The sequence below is a fragment of the Leopardus geoffroyi genome, chromosome D3, assembly GCF_018350155.1.
Source record: "Leopardus geoffroyi isolate Oge1 chromosome D3, O.geoffroyi_Oge1_pat1.0, whole genome shotgun sequence".
Classification (NCBI taxonomy): Eukaryota; Metazoa; Chordata; class Mammalia; order Carnivora; family Felidae; genus Leopardus; species Leopardus geoffroyi.
In genome coordinates this window covers 6,651,801-6,669,750 of record NC_059339.1, presented here as the reverse complement: position 1 = coordinate 6,669,750, position 17,950 = coordinate 6,651,801, and the positions used below count along the sequence as shown (strand labels likewise).

General features: G+C 41.4%; 1 protein-coding gene across 10 annotated transcripts in view; it reads right to left on the bottom strand.

Moving 5' to 3' along the window:
• Positions 1-17,950, bottom strand: part of MPHOSPH9 (M-phase phosphoprotein 9) — a 58,684-nt gene that overhangs the window by 3,949 nt on the left and 36,785 nt on the right. For 8 of the 10 annotated variants that reach the window (XM_045459077.1, XM_045459080.1, XM_045459084.1 and 5 more), the window contains 10 exons: positions 16,851-16,898; positions 15,589-15,653; positions 13,738-13,839; positions 5,915-6,049; positions 4,864-5,039; positions 3,975-4,121; positions 3,079-3,199; positions 2,214-2,317; positions 1,229-1,476; positions 844-912 (listed from right to left, as the gene is read on the bottom strand). In XM_045459077.1, coding sequence (XP_045315033.1) covers positions 844-912; positions 1,229-1,476; positions 2,214-2,317; positions 3,079-3,199; positions 3,975-4,121; positions 4,864-5,039; positions 5,915-6,049; positions 13,738-13,839; positions 15,589-15,653; positions 16,851-16,898 — 1,215 coding nt within the window. Of the gene's footprint in view, positions 1-843; positions 913-1,228; positions 1,477-2,213; positions 2,318-3,078; positions 3,200-3,974; positions 4,122-4,863; positions 5,040-5,914; positions 6,050-13,737; positions 13,840-15,588; positions 15,654-16,850; positions 16,899-17,950 lie in introns of those variants that run through there. The other 2 variants (XR_006707802.1, XM_045459083.1) reach the window with 2 other exon arrangements.

Below are 17,950 nucleotides of genomic sequence, written 5' to 3'. Positions count from 1 at the left end.
AACCTGAAAATGAACTTCTCCTAAAGTTAAAGCACTGAAAAGCCAAAACATGCAGTTATGTAAGAGACCTATCCCCATCGTTATGGTTAAAACATTACAAAAAGAGCCGATTTTAAATGTCCCATGGATGGGGCGCCTGGGTGGCGCAGTCGGTTAAGCGTCCGACTTCAGCCAGGTCACGATCTCGCGGTCCGTGAGTTCGAGCCCCGTGTCGGGCTCTGGGCTGATGGCTCGGAGCCTGGATGCTGTTTCTGATTCTGTGTCTCCCTCTCTCTCTGCCCCTCCCCCGTTCATGCTCTGTCTCTCTGTCCCAAAAATAAATAAACGTTAAATGTCCCATGGTTTCGTGCATTTTAATTCTCTCTGAAAAGCAATGAAAAGAAACGCACACGAGTCGCTTCACCTGGACCCTCCTGCCCGATGGTGGAATCACATCTCTCTTTAACCTCTACAGCTCATCCAGCTGCAAAGTGCAACTGTTTTTTACACGTTTACTAAATGGAAAGGGGTTCAGAAATAAATTAGATTGGGGAGGAAGAAACAAACACCAAAAGGGACATTTAATGTGAGAGTATTAACTTAATGTACCATCTCTTAAAAGACAAACTGCAGAGTGGCATGAAGGCATGAACATCTTTTTCATGAAGTACAAAGGTAAAATCACTTTTTATTCCCGAAAGCTAGCCTGCAGTTCTAAAATGCACTATAATCACCACTTTTCTAAAAGGCTAAAAGTTTTTCCTCCCAGTTGCTTCAGGATGCCTAAAACATCATCTTGGATAAATGGAGCGCTAACCGGCATCACGCTTCTAAAGCAGATTCAAGCTAAGTAAGATATTTCACCTGATTTAATCTTGTCTGCAAAGTGATTCGTCCTCCAGTAGAAGGCATTCGACTTAGCGCTGCTTCAATCTGTTAACACACACAAAAACAAATTAAGTAAAAACAGAAGAATTCTATCTAATTCATGGCTGGGGAGTTTATAACAGAATGGACAAGACAGACTTCAGCCTAGTATTTTCTTGTCCGTCTTGCCTTCATGTAAGTCCCTCTGCCCTAATCCGCAAGGACAGCTTAGCTCCAATGCACTCCTAGCACAGCGCTGGTGTGCATCCACAGTAACTTCCTGGGATGGTCTGACTCAAGTAACTCCCTTCTGACCATCCCTCAGACATAAGCATTTGAGTTCAGAGAAAGATTTTTTTTTTTAAGTTTTGTTTGTTTTTACCTGGTCTTTTTCTTTTGTAAGTTCATCAAAAAACCGTTCCGTTTCAGCTAGGGTCCTAATTTTTGCTGTATACTCAAAATCATTACCATGTGGTGCTACTGACGTGGGCTTACACTGTTCATAGCTAACTGATTTATTCTTCTCCCAGGCTGATCTCACAGACACTTTCTTCACTCCGTTTGGCAACAGTTCGGGAGAAGAGCTATGATTAACATGGATGTCGGTGGCTGTTTCTGAATATTTTTTTTCTGTCAGAGAGAAAAGAAATTTATTTCTTATCAATTTTCTTAATAGATCCTTTACATAACTATATATGTCATCCAACTTCACTTTCTGAAAATGGCTCCACAAACCAAAAAACATGAAAAGAGACACAATAATCAATCATATTTACTCAGTGCTTTTTCCCCAAAGAATTCTAAAAGTCTTACCCTCGATTTGGCACCCTGCACAACTTCCCTAAGTCAAGGTAGGTAAACTTTCTGTAAAGTTAAATGAACTTTAAACTTAAAGCCAAAACAAACAACAAACAAAAAAAAAGTTAAATACTAACTACACATTTAGTGGATACACAGCCACACCAACGGTGAAGAGCGAGAGTCTCATGGGCCTGCCCCAGTGATCCACACGCATTATCTTAGAACTTTATTCCAAACTTAGAAGATAAATGAGAAAAAAGGAAAAAAAATCACCGAATACCTAAGCTGCATAGAAATTACAGAATATAAATATTCAGAAAAACTGAACAGTATGGCCCTGGTAAGGAAGCATTAACAATCCCTGTACCTCAGTTTCCCAACTTTTAAATGAGGATCACAACATTGACACACAATATGAACATCACGCATGCTTATTTTTAAAGGCCCTTGCACGGAAAAATGATTTAAGTGCAAGACATTAGAACATTTAGAACCTTGAAAAGATACCAGAAATTCACAAAATGAAGGACTAAAACCATAACTAATAATTTTTTAGGAAAAGATACCTTCCGAGTCATCTAGAGGAAGAAACTGGAGTTGTTTTCTTGGATTGGTACGTTGTAACGCAGACACAGGAACAGTATCTAAATCATCCAAAAGTATATCAAATCTATTGAATGAAGCAAGTTACTTGTGAGAAAAAAATGTTAAATGATTTTCCCTATCTCCACTAGAAAGACGAACTGGCATCCAGTTAACTCACATATTTTTTAAAAAGAAAGCTGGTCATACGATTTTCTAAAACTGAAATTTGTATTTCTAACACAAAATTATGTATTAGACACGTAAAGCATTTATCCATATGTTATCTCCTTTGATCTTTATAACAACCTTATAAAATAAACAGAGCAGGTATTATTATCCTCGTTTTACAGAAAAGGAAACTGAGGTTCAATGTGCTTAAGTAATTTCTCCAAGAGCCTGATAGACAGCTAGGTCACCAGCTCTTACATCTGAGGAGTCAGGCTTCCCCCGGCCACACACACTGCTGAGTACACTTCAGAGGACAATTTTTCAGGCGCCCAGGGAAACTTACCAGGACAGCCCACCTTCTTGTACAAATGGCTCAAAAATTTCCCTCTATCATAAACCTTTTCAGGAAAACAAAGAATTATCATTCTATATCCAAAAGCTGGAAGGGATTCTGAGGCGGTATTTAAATTTACTAGTAGCTAGTTTATATGGTTAAAAACTGTTTTCATGTTTTATAGTACTTTTTTTAGTATGACATTCATTTAAGTGATTTAAAACCACAGAGTTCCCACTGATGAATGAAAAATGAGTGATAGCTATAGGCATAAGCTGACACTTGTAAAAAAAAAAAAAAATCGAGAATATATATATTTTAATCTACTATTTTAGAGAACTTACCGAGCTGGACTGCTTTCATTTTTGCTAAGTAGATGACTGAATCCCGGGGACAAATTTTCTTTAGGGGATCGCTTTGGACTATAAGCCACAGTCACTGGTGTTAACATAATCTCTCTTTTTGCTGCAGAAGAAAATGAAGAGGAAATATTCTTTTTCTTCTATATAATACATATATCGGCAAAACAAGCTTTCTTTTTCAGGACGTTTTCTAACTTTAAATGAAATACAATTTCATTGTAAAACCTTCCAAAAGATAAATAAAAGCATACACAATAAAAATAACTCACAATCCTATATCATCTAGAGGGAACCACTGCCAACACTTTAGTACATCAGACTGTAGTTTCAGCACCCTGACTCAAAACTGGTTTTTCAGGATTTTAGAAGTCGACTGGAAATAAGATGGAAACACCAGTACACCAGTGAACATTCCTATAACACAGTTATATACAGATATCTTCAGCTGTTCTCAAAATGGAAAATTGAGAAAACAGAAATCCAATGTTTAACCTTTAAAACCACATCCATAACTGGCTAAAGAAACCTGAGGCAAAGAGATGCAAAGAAGCATCTTTTAAGCTAGCTTAATTTGTTTGAACTAATGTTTCATTAGACAACTGTCAACGATCTGAAAAATTGTGAAGTGGTATGAGTTGCAAAAAAAATTTGCTGGACACACAAAATATCTTAATATACTGTGATTTCTTCAGCTCTAGTTGTAGTATCTGTGCAATCAGGCAATGTTGTTATTGAACAAGATTCTATTTTGGGATCCTGCGTTCAAAGCACTCTACTAGGTGCCAGGGAGAGCAGAAGGCAAACAGAAAACATCAGGCATGTGTGCACGGCTTGGATGCCACTCTGGAGTCCAGGAGATATATACATGTAATTCTTACTTGGAGTACTTGATTTACGAGTCGAAGGTGGTAAAGACGAGGATCTCTGCGAAGCAGAGTTAAACCTCTTCTGTCTTTGTTGGGCACATTTCTCTGGGGACCGACTCGCACCGACAGACGTTTCGGTTTGCCGAGGATTCACTAATTCTGTAACAGACAAAGGTCAAAAAATAAACAAACAAAACAAACCTAGCTTCAGTTACCTCCCTTTAACAGGTGATTACACCAAGCAAGCAATTGTCATCATTTAGGTTAGAATGATTATTTGCAAATGCACGTTATAAGGATTAAAAAAATGCTGGATGAAGAAAAATGTGGGAGTTTATAACGAATTCATTCTGGCTCCGTTTACAAGTGCCATTCAAGGTGATTTTTCAAGAGAGATTATTTTTAGAAACCAGGTCACTAATTTATTTACTAGGAGATAGTGCTTTGGAGATGCAATGCTGAAGATGTTAACCGTGTGATCAGCAGGCCCGACCAAGTGAGCACTGGAGTAAGTAGGAGGAGACACAAGTACCGTTGACCTGCACTTGCGAGAAAAACAGGCCTCCCATACTTCTCGTCCTGCTGAGAGATGCTCATTAACCAAGAAAAGGAGAGAAGAAAACGTTACATCTCACTTTATGAATACCAACGGTCTGTCTTAACGTTCTGACGTGAGACAAACCAATGTAGAAATTTCTCAAATGTCTTTAAGAATGCCGCATAAATCTTTACTAATCAGAACGTAACACGTAGTCTGCTTTGTATAAAAGGTGCCTATTATGCCATGATTGTGATAAGTTATGAACCAGGGGATTTAAAGAAGGTGATGTAACTGGGGGGCGAAGGGGAAGGTATCTAAAATCTATTACCTATCTCTATCAAACAAGGAAAAAATGCTTACTATTTGAGGTGTCCTCTTTCTCTGTCTGTGTGCCCCAACTTTTCAGTATTTTTCCTTCATCAAGTTCTTTTAAAGCTTTCATGATTGGTGTATCTGAAATCTCTCTCTGTTTCTTTATCAATACGCTTCTTGGTGAACTTCCAAATGAAGAATCCTTTTCCGGAGGAGAATGGTACCTTAAATAATAATCACAAGACACGCAATGCTATGGACTGAATATTTGTGTCCCCTCCCCCTAAAATTCGTATGCTGAAGCCCCAATCCTCAGTGGATGGTGGGAGGAGGTGAGGCCTTGGGGAGGTGATCAGCTTTAGATGAAATCATGAGAGTGGGACCCCCTGATGGAATTCGTGCCCTTATAAAAAAAAAGCGATACAACATCTCTCTGTCTGGACACAGTCACCAAAGAAAGACCATATAACTAGGAAGAGGAGCCTCACCAAGAACCCAACTATGCTGGCAGCACCCCAACGTCGAACTCTCAGCTTCCAGAACCGCAAGAGTAAGTGTTTCTTGTTTTAAGCTGCCGAGTCTGCGGTGATTGGATACAGCAGCCTGAGCTAAGACAGAGCTCGTGGCGTTGTCAGGGGAATAACACGAGAGCTGACAATTACGCTCCACAATGAAAATGTATGCTTTACAATATAAATACATTACGATCGAACCTGCATGTAATAGTCCAGTGCTTCCCAACCATTTTCCCAGCCTCGCACAGGCAGGAATATCGTATTTATATGGTGCTCTGGAGTAATACGGTTGTTCGAGCTATCCAGAGCCTGAGACGATCGACACCTTACCCAACCGAGAGCCCATGCACAGCGCACCACTGTGTCGGGAGCACAGAGTGGGGGACGTTCTGCACAGCCTTTGATGGTCAAGAATCCTAAAAGCATTCGTTTTTCAAAGTAAACTAAAAATCAGGTCCTCAAAATTAAGGCATTGAAGCCACAGAGAGAAGGCTCTTTATATCTTCCTGAACATTTAAAAGCAATTAAAATCTCTATGAAACCATAACAGTTCCTAAATATGACCCTTGAGAAAGCTACCTTACCCGGGAACACAGGTTTCCACCAGCTGGTTATTCACTCTATTATCCTGGGTGTCCAAAGGCTGGCCAGTGAAGATGGAATACTCCGCGCCTGGTATCAGCCACTTGCGTCTGCTGACGTCGGAGGTGGCCAGCGTGCTAGGACAATGAGAAATGAACTGAGGCGTTACAGGCTCGTGCTTCAGTTCAGACTGAACACATACAGAAAACAACCTGCTTTGAAACGTCATCTACGCATCTGCACAGGAATTTAAAGACTGCATAAAGCAACCTTACGTTAGATCCGTGAACTCTGTTTCATCGTTTTCAGATCCAACTGAACTGTTATTTTAGGTTTTCTGTTACTTTGGAGTATTTCTGCACTTCAGTCAAGATTCAGGTACTCCCCTCTCTACGCAGCTCTGAACACCCTCAACCGACCTCCCACCACACTTCCTATGCTTCGTACACACCCCGTAGCTCAGGCCACGGCCACGCCAGCCAGACTACCCTTCTTGTTCCTGCCAGACCGGCACAGAAACATCCCCCATCTCACAGTCCAATGCAGTAGCCACTAGTCACATACTGCTATCGAACACTTGCATTGTGGCTAGTGAGGTGAAGAACCAATTTTTAAATGCTACTTAATTTTAATGAATTTTAAAACCTTTTTTAATATTTATTTTTGAGAGAGACTGAGTACAAGCAGGGGAGGGGCAGAGAGAGGGGGAGACACAGAATCCGAAGCAGGCTCCAGGCTCCGAGCTAAGAGCAGAGAGCCCGACGTGGGGCTCGAATTCACGAACTGTGAGGTAATTTTAATTAATTTAAATTTCATAGCCACACGTGGGGACTGGCACTAATGTACTGAGTAGTGCAGTTCTAGGCTAGTACCTGCCCCATCTTATGAAAACCCTGCCCAGCTGAGGCTCCCACATCTTGCATTACCTGGCCCTTCGCTAGACTCCAGAACTGGTCTCATCTTCTCCACACCTGCTTCTGACCCCGCTCTGGGCAACGTCAGTGTCCATGCAGAGGAGCGGTCCAGGACCTCTCCTAGTGACTGGACTCTGCTCCTGCTCACTCACCCCCCTCAGCACACACTCAATGGACTTTGTCATCAACAGCGAACACCCCCCACTTAAGAAATCACAACTCAAAGATTCTTCTGGCTCACACACTCAAGTATCACCAAGGCACTGTGTCCCCAAGGCCTGTGATCCTTGGCCTCACCATTTTCTATGTATCACCCCTCCAGTTCCTCTCTACCTACTCTGGGACGCACACCCCCGATAATAGTTACTCACTGCCTTGCCCCCTTCCCCGCTCACCTCCCATCACACCCAACTGGCAGCAGAGACCTAACCCTGGAGGACCACAGTGGCCTCACTTCTGAGCGTCTACAGTCCTACACTTGGGCTTTGCTGGAAAAAAGCCACCCATCCGTGCAGACTGGGCTATCATTACAGAATCACTATCACCATCTCAACAGACACCCGACACCGGCTGGCAACATACCTTTTTGTAATCAACGAGCTCCAATTCTCCAACAGGACTACCTTTCAGCTTCTCCACTCTCCTCAAACCTCTTACCCAACCCTGATGGTCAGGTGATAACCTCGCATCACACTTTGGCGAAGAAGAGAAACCTAGAGAAGAGAGCCGTCTTCCTCCCTCTGCTCCCTTTCACAGTCCAATTTCTTACAACTTGCTTCTATTTTCATTTCAACTCCCAGTCACTCCCTTGCTTTGGTCCTCAATTTTTAAATTAAGAAACATTCCAAACATTTTTAGAAAATTACATGCGGCACTTGGGTGGTTCAGTTGGTTAAGCATCCAACTTCGGCTCAGGTCATGATCTCACAGTCTGTGAGTTTGAGCCCAGCGTCAGGCTCTGTGCAGACAGCTCAGAGCCTGGAGTCTGCTTCAGATTCTGTGTCTCCCTCGCTCTCTGCCCTTCCCCCACTCCTGCTCCGTCTCTGTCTCTCAAAAATAAACATTAAAAAACTTTTTTTATTAAAAAAAAAATGACAATGACCACTATGAGCACCTGTACTTGGTTTTAACAAATGTTAACATCTTACCATACGTGTTTTCAATGGAAAGACAAAATTCTATATATGTGGTTGTTTGTATTTTTTTTAATAATGTCCGCTTAATGTACACATCCCTCTAATGCTGCTGCTTCTACTCAACATGTTTCAGATACCCCATGTTAACACAGACAGGTGTGTCATTTTAATCATTTGCCTACAGAATGACTATACTGCCCATTATTGATTCTTCGTCCGGTTGTGGATGTTTAGTTTCCAACACATCACCTTTCTTTTTTTTTAACTTTTTTTTTTTTCAACGTTTATTTATTTTTGGGACAGAGAGAGACAGAGCATGAACGGGGGAGGGTCAGAGAGAGAGGGAGACACAGAATCCGAAACAGGCTCCAGGCTCTGAGCCATCAGCACAGAGCCTGAAACGGGGCTTGAACTCACAAACCGCGAGATCATGACCTGAGCGAAGTCGGATGCTTAACCGACTGAGCCACCCAGGCGCCCCCCAACACATCACCTTTCAACAGTGCTACAATTAACACATGTAGGAATTCCTCTAAGGTAAATATCTAAAACCAGAAGTGTGCGATTTGGGGTGCACATATTTTCAGTCTTAGTGGATATTGCCAAATCACGCTCCAGTCAAGCTTACTGATTTTCAGTCCAACCATTACTTTGAGAGTACCTCTTTCTTCACATCCTTGCCAAACTTTGCATTGATTAAAGTGTGGCCTGTCTGACGGTGTGAGTGGTGTCCCATGCTTGTTTTAATTTACATTTTTTGATTACTAGTAAAATGAACATCTTTTCATTTTATCAGCCATTTATATGTCTTTTTCTACGAATCGTTTATTCATGTTCTTTTACCATTTTTCTATTGAGGAGACTTTTTCTTTCATAGTTCTTTATATGGTGGATATGAATCCTTTATTGGTTCATGTTCTCTTCAGCATGCATAGACACACAGATCATACTCATGCACCAACCGTCTGCTTATACAATCTTGATTATTTGCAATATTTCTGTTAGATTTTTAAACAGGGAAACACCACAGGGGCGCCTGGGTGGCTCAGTTGGTTGAACGTCCGACTTCGTCTCAGGTCATGATCTCATGGTTTGCAGGTTCAAGCCCCGTGTCGGGCTTTGGGCTGACAGCTCAGAGCCTGGAGCCTGCTTCACATTCTGTGTCTCCCTCTCTCTGCCCCTCCCCCGCTCGTGTGTGCGCGCTCTCTCTTAAAAATAAATAAACATTTAAAAAAAATTTACACAGGGAAATACCACAGATACAACTCAAGTCCCCTGTGTACCTCTCCAATATCATTCCTCCCCAAAGCAACCACTTACACTAAATTTGTAATGTGTACATACGTTATACTTTTAACTACTTCTATATGAACCTGTAAGAATATGTACAACTGTTCTACATGCTGAAGTCAATATAAATAGTATCCTACTTCTTCTGCAACTGGTTTTTCGTTGTTCCAAATTATGTTCCTAAGATTAAATCATGTTAATGATCAACTTCAGTGGTTGGCAAATTATTCCTGTGGTCAAATAATAAATAAGTTTTTTGTGTTATTTGTTTTTTATTATTTTTTTTAATGTTTAGTTTTTGAGAGAAAGAGACAAAGTGTGAGCTGGGGAGGGGCAGAGACAGAAGGATACACAGAATTAGAAGCAGGCTCTAGGCTCTGAGCTGTCAGCACAGCGCCCTACCCGGGGCTCGAACCTACGAACCACGAGATCACGACCTGAGCAGAAGTCGGACACCTAACCGACTGAGCCGCCCAGGCACCCCTATTTTGTTTTAATAAATAGGTTTTATGGGCCAGATGGAAGAGGTTTCTGTTACAACTACTCAACTTAGCCATTGTAATGCAAAGCAGCCACAGACAATAGGTAAATGAATAAATGTTATTTATGGACACTGAAATTTCAATTTCATGTAATTTTTACATGTATGAAATACTATGCTTTTTTTCCCATTTAAAAACAAAACACCTTTCTTTGCTCATGGGCCTTCCAAAAACGGGCAGCAGGCTGGATTTGGGCTAGGGGCTGTGCTTGCCAATTCCTGATCTAGCAAGTACACTCTCACGCATACAGCACCATGCACAAATATATCACAATATATTACTGTTCCAGTTGTTAGACACACAGGTCGCCTTCACTTATTCTACACAACATTCTCAACCAACGTTCACATCTGTCCCTCTGTGCAAACTGCTCTCCAGGCCACCAACCCCTGGCTGGCGCACCCAGGGATCCCCAGTCCCCCTCACTCGCTCTCTCAGCTGCGGCCACAACACTGGCCACTTGGGGGTTCCTCCCAGCGTGCTGGCAGCTCTTTCTCGGCTTCTTGTGCCAACCCCCACCCCAACATCGGGACCTCAGGGCTCTTCAGAGCTGCGTCCTACACCACCTATCCCGTGGTCAAGCACTACAGAATGATAATTCTACAATTTGTAACTCCAGCCTGAGACCTTATTTCTGAGCTCCAAATGCAAATGTATAATCACCTGCTGGATTCCCATTTGGAATCTGTAGGAATCTCAAACTAAAATATTTGGAATAGAAATTCTGATCCTGGGGCGCCTGGGTGGCGCAGTCGGTTAAGCGTCCGACTTCAGCCAGGTCACGATCTCGCGGTCCGTGAGTTCGAGCCCCGCGTCAGGCTCTGGGCTGATGGCTCAGAGCCTGGAGCCTGTTTCCGATTCTGTGTCTCCCTCTCTCTCTGCCCCTCCCCCGTTCATGCTCTGTCTCTCTCTGTCCCAAAAATAAATAAACGTTGAAAAAAAAATTAAAAAAAAAGATGCCTTTAAAAAAAAAAAAAAAAAAAGAAATTCTGATCCTTGGGGCGCCTGAGTGGCTCAGTCAGCTAAGCGTCCGACTTTAGCTCAGGTCACGATCTCACGGTCTGTGAGTTTGAGCCCCGCGTCGGGCTCTGTGCTGACTGCTCAGAGCCTGGAGCCTGTTTTGGATTCTGTGTCTCCCTCTTTCTCTGACCCTCCCCCGTTCATGCTGTCTCTCTCTGTCTCAAAAATAAATAAACGTTAAAAAAATAAAAAAATTAAAAAAAAAAGAAATTCTGATCCTTACCCCATGGCCTGCTCTTCCCATTCCTTCCCTAGTTCAATATACGGAACCCTGAGTCGCTCCAGACAGAAACCAAGACATTATTGGACACTTCCCTTTCTTATCTTGTTACCTCATTCTTAGCTATGTTCTTAGGATTCCACCTCCAGAACCCTCCCACCTTTCTCTTCTGTCCATTTCTACGGACATCACCCAGCGAACACCACCTCTCCCAGCACTACAATAGCCTAATTAGTGTGTCTGTTTCTACTCTTTTCCTCTCCGTCTTCTCCTCATAGCAGGTGCATTAAAAAAATAGAAATCAGGGGCGCCTGGGTGGCTCAGTCAGTTAAGCGTCCGACTTCGGCTCAGGTCATGATCTCACGGTCCGTGAGTTCGAGCCCCGCGTCAGGCTCTGTGCTGACCGCTCATAGCCTGGAGCCTGTTTCGGATTCTGTGTCTCCGTCTCTCTCTGCCCCTCCCCTGTTCATGCTCTGTCTCTCTCTGTCTCAAAAATAAATAAACGTTAAAAAAAAAAAAAAATAGAAATCAGATGACCTAATTTTACCATATACAACCTTTCAGAGGCTTCCCAACGGACTTAAGAGTAAAATCCAAACTCTCGACCATGTATGGCTTAGAAGGCGATGGATGATAGTCTACGATTTCATCTGGACCTACTTGACCTCTTGCTGGCAATATTCGGGCCACAGAGGCTTCCTCCAGGTTCTTTAAACATGTAAGCTCTTTCCTACCTCAGGACATAATGAGGCTAATTTCTCTGCCTGGAACATCCCCCGCCCTCACGTCCCCACCCCAACCACTCAGCACAGGGCTTACACCTCCCTGCTTACAAGTCACCTCCACAGAAAGGCCTTTCCTGACCCCAATCCCACCCCACTCTTGTTCTCCCACAAACGTTCAATTTCAGCTACTTAATTTTTTTTTCTTTAAATAATTCACTATGTTCTAACTTAAGATTAATTAACAAAGATCTAGAGGGGTGCCTGGTGGCTCAGTTGGTTGAGCGTCCAACTTCGGCTCAGGTCATGATCTCGCAGTTTGTGAGTTCGAGCCCCGGGTCAAGCTCTGTGCTGACAGCTCAGAGCCTAGAGCCTGCTTCAGATTCTGTGTCTCCCTCTCGCTCTCTGTCCCTCCCCCGCTTGCTCTCTGTCTCTCTGTCTTTGTCTCAAAAATAATAAACATTAAAAAAAAAAAAGATCGGGGCACCTGGGTGGCGCAGTCGGTTAAGCGTCCGACTTCAGCCAGGTCACGATCTCACGGTCCGTGAGTTCGAGCCCCGCGTCAGGCTCTGGGCTGATGGCTCAGAGCCTGGACCCTGTTTCCGATTCTGTGTCTCCCTCTCTCTCTGCCCCTCCCCCGTTCATGCTCTGTCTCTCTCTGTCCCAAAAATAAATAAACGTTGAAAAAAAAAAAAATTTAAAAAAAAAAAAAAAAAAAAAAAAGATCTAGGAGCACCTGGGTGACTCAGTCAGTTAAGCGTCCGACCTCGGCTTAGGACATGATCTCATGGTTTGTGGGCTCGAGCCCCACGTCGGGCTCTGTGCTGACCCCTCAGAGCCTGTGGCCTACTTCAGATTCTGTGTCTCCCTCTCTCTCTGCCCCTCCCCGCCCCTCAGGCTCTGTCTCTCTCTCTCAAAAATAAATAAACAATAAAAAAAAATTTTTTTAATAATAAATAAATAAAAAGATCTAAAGAAAGTTTCTCATTTGACAATTACAACCTAGGTTAAAGTTTACAATTTAACAATCTTTCCGATACACATCAATTTATGACCTTATGATCTACTCATTTAATATTCTTTATAAAATCGTAATAAAAACCAATTCTAATACGAAAAAAAAACAGCTCTAGGGGCACCTGGGTGGCTCAATCGGTTAAGTGTCTGACTTTGGCTCAGGTCAAGATCTTGCAGTTTGTGAGTTCGAGCCCCGTGTCAGGCTCTGTGCTGACAGCTCAGAGCTTGGAGCCTGCTTCGAATTCTGTGTCTCCCTCTATGTCTCTGCCCCTCCCCTGCTCGCTCGCCTTCTCTCTCTCTCTCTCTCTCTCTCTCAAAAATAAACATTAAAAAAAAATAAAAAGAAAAAAGAAAAAAATAGCTCTATAAAAGTATCATCAAGATAATACTCTGAGATTACAACAAAGCTAATTCTGAATAACTAAAAAAACTAAAAAGAAAAATCCTTACAACCTAATAAAATCCACTATCTTTGTAGATATGTCCATTAACATAGGGATACAATTTCTGGAATTTTAGGGCTAAAAGACCTTTTGAGGTGCTCTAGCCCAATGTCCTGGTTTTTACAGATAATAAAATTGAGCTCCAAAAAAACCTCAAATTAAGTGATTTGCCTAAGGTCACACAGCTGGGCAAAATCATGAATAAAAAACATTCCAGGTCTCTTTACACCCCATCAGATTCTATTCCCTCCTTTTGGCAAATGCCTCTGCATAAGACCTTTTATAATATCTAATAATTAGATGGCTTTGTTTTTGTTTTTTAAGTAAGCTCTACACCCAACATAGGGCTCTAACTCATGACTGAGCCAGCCAGGCGCCCCATAATTAGATGTTTTTACACATCTAAGTTCTATAATGACACTTAACCCTGACTTTCTCATGATTTAGACAGATGAGTTTCTCAGTTCACTAAAAGGGTGCACCTATTTCTAGCTTTACTGAGATTAAACAAAATCACTTACTTGGCACGTGAGGGTCTTGCAGGAGTTCTAGAATTATGACGAAGACTTAACATATTTTCATGCTCTACTTGCTTGACCTGAGCTTCAAGTTTTGAAATTGTTCTAATTCAAAAGCAATAAGATAAATTAAGTACACGATAGATTTTAAATATAGCTCAACTACAGATTACTTATTTAACAGACCCTTCTAGAAACTGCTGGTCCATACACCTGTTTTCACAGTAAAATGCCACCAGTAAGCTTAAAAAAGCTGAACAAAATTGGAAAATAAACCGAAAGACAAATACATTAAACTCTACAAAGAAGCATTTCACATACTACAACTGAAGGAAAAGACAACAAATGGCTTTTATATAGCCAAGGAAGAAAAGAAAAATTATAAATTTGACTACAGATCAAAACACATGGTATAAATTTTAAAAATAAAATAAAACCAAGTACTCAAATAAAATGCAGTTCTAGTATGTTTCATTCTGAACGTATATATTCATGCATATGAAATCTAGATAGGTAATGCTTTCACAAAAGAGGAAGCAATTTTAATATAACATCCAATAAAAGAGCTAATAAGAACTTCTTAATTTTTAAAAGACACAAAGGTCTAAACTATCCTGAACAACTCTCTACCTACAGGCAACTCACCTCATTTGTGCCATGTTCAGAATAAAAGCCTATTTTCAAATTCACCAACAGGGGGTAAGTACACTGGTACTTCTGTTTTGAAGCTACCTTGGCATTCCTTCTGTTCTCTTAAACTCTGCATATGTGTTCATCTCCTTCTAACCTCAAATTCTTGTCTGCCCTGCTGCGAGGAGGGTTTGAGGAAGAACAGCAGCTCTAGCAGGGCTGACGCTTCGTGCCAATTTGACAAGGAAGCTCTTGGCAGAACTGAATGCATCCCAGCAAAGACCTAAGCAAACGAGCAGGCCAGGCAGCATTCACATTCTCTCCAACCTGAAGTCCTTAGGAGCGCAGTAAAATCTCCAAAGAAGGGACGTATCTCCAAATACAAACACAAAAGCACCCTCCAAAGCCAATTAAAAATAATTAATCATTTGCCATAGAGACCATTTATGCCTCTGTTTCTATCTAATTAAGCAAATGAGATCACAAATGTAGTCCCCAAACCAGGTTTTTAAGAAAGTAGATGGTCATAAAGTTGGTGTGAATGCTGTTTTCTTTTGGGAGCACAAATATCATTTGGTGAACTAGACTGCCTCTTAAAATTCTCTTCTTCTTTTTTAAGGATAGATTAAATTTCCTTTCAAAGGTTTAGTACCATTTAGATTTTGCTTCGCTGACCAAATAAATGTTTCAGGAGTGCACACTTCTCAAGCACAACTACCAATCTACTCTAATCATTTAAAAATCTTTGGCTAGGGGCGCCTGGGTGGCGCAGTCGGTTAAGCGTCCGACTTCAGCCAGGTCACGATCTCGCAGTCCATGAGTTCAAGCCCCGCGTCAGGCTCTGGGCTGATGGCTCGGAGCCTGGAGCCTGTTTCCGATTCTGTGTCTCCCTCTCTCTCTGCCCCTCCCCCGTTCATGCTCTGTCTCTCTCTGTCCCAAAAATAAATAAACGTTGAAAAAAAAAAAAAATTAAAAAAAAAAATCCAATAAGCAAGTTTAAAAAATAAATAAATAAATAAATAAATAAATAAATAAATAATAAAAATCTTTGGCTAAAATCAAATGTATTTCCAGGTCAGGGGAAGATCAGGATAAAACCTGACCTCAAAGTGCCTAAAAATCCTCAAGAAAAACTTCCTTTTCATCGCTTTCGGTACAGACACATATTTATATGCTAAAAGAATAAAGGCATAATTATCTTATTAGAAAGATAACACATTTTACCTTTTCAAATCAGAAATCTGAGTATGTGCATCAAGCAATTTGTTCTCGGTTGTATTTAATGTATCCTATGAAAATAAAGGAAAAATTCAGATAACTGGAATATTCAGGTTTATACTCCTTTTATTTTAAAATACATAATATAAAACAAATCTGAGGTCACACCAGAGAGCTACAAAGAAAATTATGCAGATACTCAGCAAATACAGCATTGACCACAGAGCCAATATGCACAATTCCAGGGAAAAAATGAGACAGCAAAATGCTGGTTGATACAAGTAGCGGTATGCACATGACCTGTGTAATAGGTATAGCCTATGATGCTTTCCTTAATTCTGCACAATCCAGTGTCAAAATGGACATATTCTAACTACAACTTGCCTAAAACCTCAGTAGTAAACACACAGGCATTTGTTTTGCCACTTAGTAAGATTTCACATGTGATGACTGGCTCCTGACCCCCCAGAATTCCCTCCTGCCTAGCTGTGCAGACCTTTTCACCAACCTTGAATGATCACAACCCTGTATTTTATGCAATACAAGTACTTTGGACCCCACTTACAGCGTTATTGTGGGGTTTTGCGGAATTCAAACATATAGTTCCCAAACGGAGCTTTCATTAAGAATTCAAGCATTATCGGGGCGCCTGGGTGGCGCAGTCGGTTAAGCGTCCGACTTCAGCCAGGTCACGATCTCGCGGTCCGTGAGTTCGAGCCCCGCGTCGGGCTCTGGGCTGATGGCTCAGAGCCTGGAGCCTGTTTCCGATTCTGTGTCTCCCTCTCTCTCTGCCCCTCCCCCGTTCATGCTCTGTCTCTCTCTGTCCCAAAAATAAATAAACGTTGAAAAAAAAAATTTTTTTAAATAAAAAAAGAATTCAAGCATTATCAATAAACTCAAACAATCCCACAAAAAGCTACTGCTTTAAAAAACAAAACTTTGTATTTAAATATTATTAAATAATTATTTTCATCTGTATGGTTCTTATATTCTTCTAAAAATTTCATCTCAACTCATCTCAAATACAACAGCCATTCAACATTTCTGAAGATTTCAAAGAAATCCAACAAATCTGCGACGTAAGCGGGCAAATATTTGCCTATAAGGATGCTGACAAAGATGAGGTGATGGAGAGACAGTCTAACTAAGGCGGTTAGATGGAGGTAGAAGAGGGAGAGAAAAGGAGAAGAAAGGGTCACCCCTCTTCATTTCCAACCCAGTGTTTCTGCCCCTACAGGATGTTCAGAACATGAATCATCAACCATTACCTTTACTCTTTCGTGTTCTTTTCCAAGGGACTCATACTCTCCTAAGAGCTATAAGGAAAAACAAAAAAAATTGCACCACAAAGTTAAACATTATAATAGCAACTCAGAGATGGTCTATACAATAGCTGCCCTTACTCTTCAAAAATGCAAATGTCATGAAACAGGATGGTTAACACTGTGTTCCAGATTGAAGGCGACTAAAGAGATAACAGAAGTGAATGTAAGGCATGATGCTGGGTTGGATCCTGGACTAGAAAAAAAAGTGTCATAAAATAATACTTTGGATGTAAGTTGCACATTAGACTTCTTTACTTTGATTCGTTCTGTGGCTATGTACCGAAGGCCCTTGTTCTTAGGAAATACACACCAAAAGGTAAGGGTAAAGGGCCAGGTCTGCAACTTACTCTCAAATTGTTCAAGAAAAAAAAATGTATGTGTGAACACATACATATGGGAGATGATAAAGCCAATATGGCAAATGCTAACAACTGTGATCTAGGTAAGAGGAATATAATCGTTCTCACAAGTTTTCTCTAAGTTTGAATTTACTTCAAAATAAAAAGTAAAACAAAAACAATTTAGTAGCAGTCCAGACCCCTTGAGCAGTTTGTTTGTTTACTTATTTACTTATTTATTTAGCTTCACGCCCAGTGTGGGGCTCGAACTCATGGCCTGGAGTTCAAGCCCTGAGCCAAGATCAAGAGCTGGATGCTCAACCCACTGAGCCACCCAGGTGCCTCAAGAAAGCAATATTTTAAAAGATTAAAATTTGCGGGGCACCTAGGTGACTCAATCAGTTAAGCGGCCAACTTTGGCTCAGGTCATGATCTCACAGTTCGTGGGTTCAAGCCCCATGTCAGGCTCTGAGTGAACAGCTCAGAGCCTGAAGCCTGCTTCGGATTCTGTCTCCCTCTCTCTCTGCCCCTCCTCCACTCACTCTCTCTCTGTCTCTGTCTCTCAAAAATAAATAAAACATTTAAAAAATTACCAAAAAAAAGCATAATCCCAAGTCTAATATAGATTACTTATTGTGGCTCCTGAGTTCAAGCCCTGCGTCGGGTACTGTGCTGACAGCTCAGAGCCTGGTGTCTGCTTCGGAT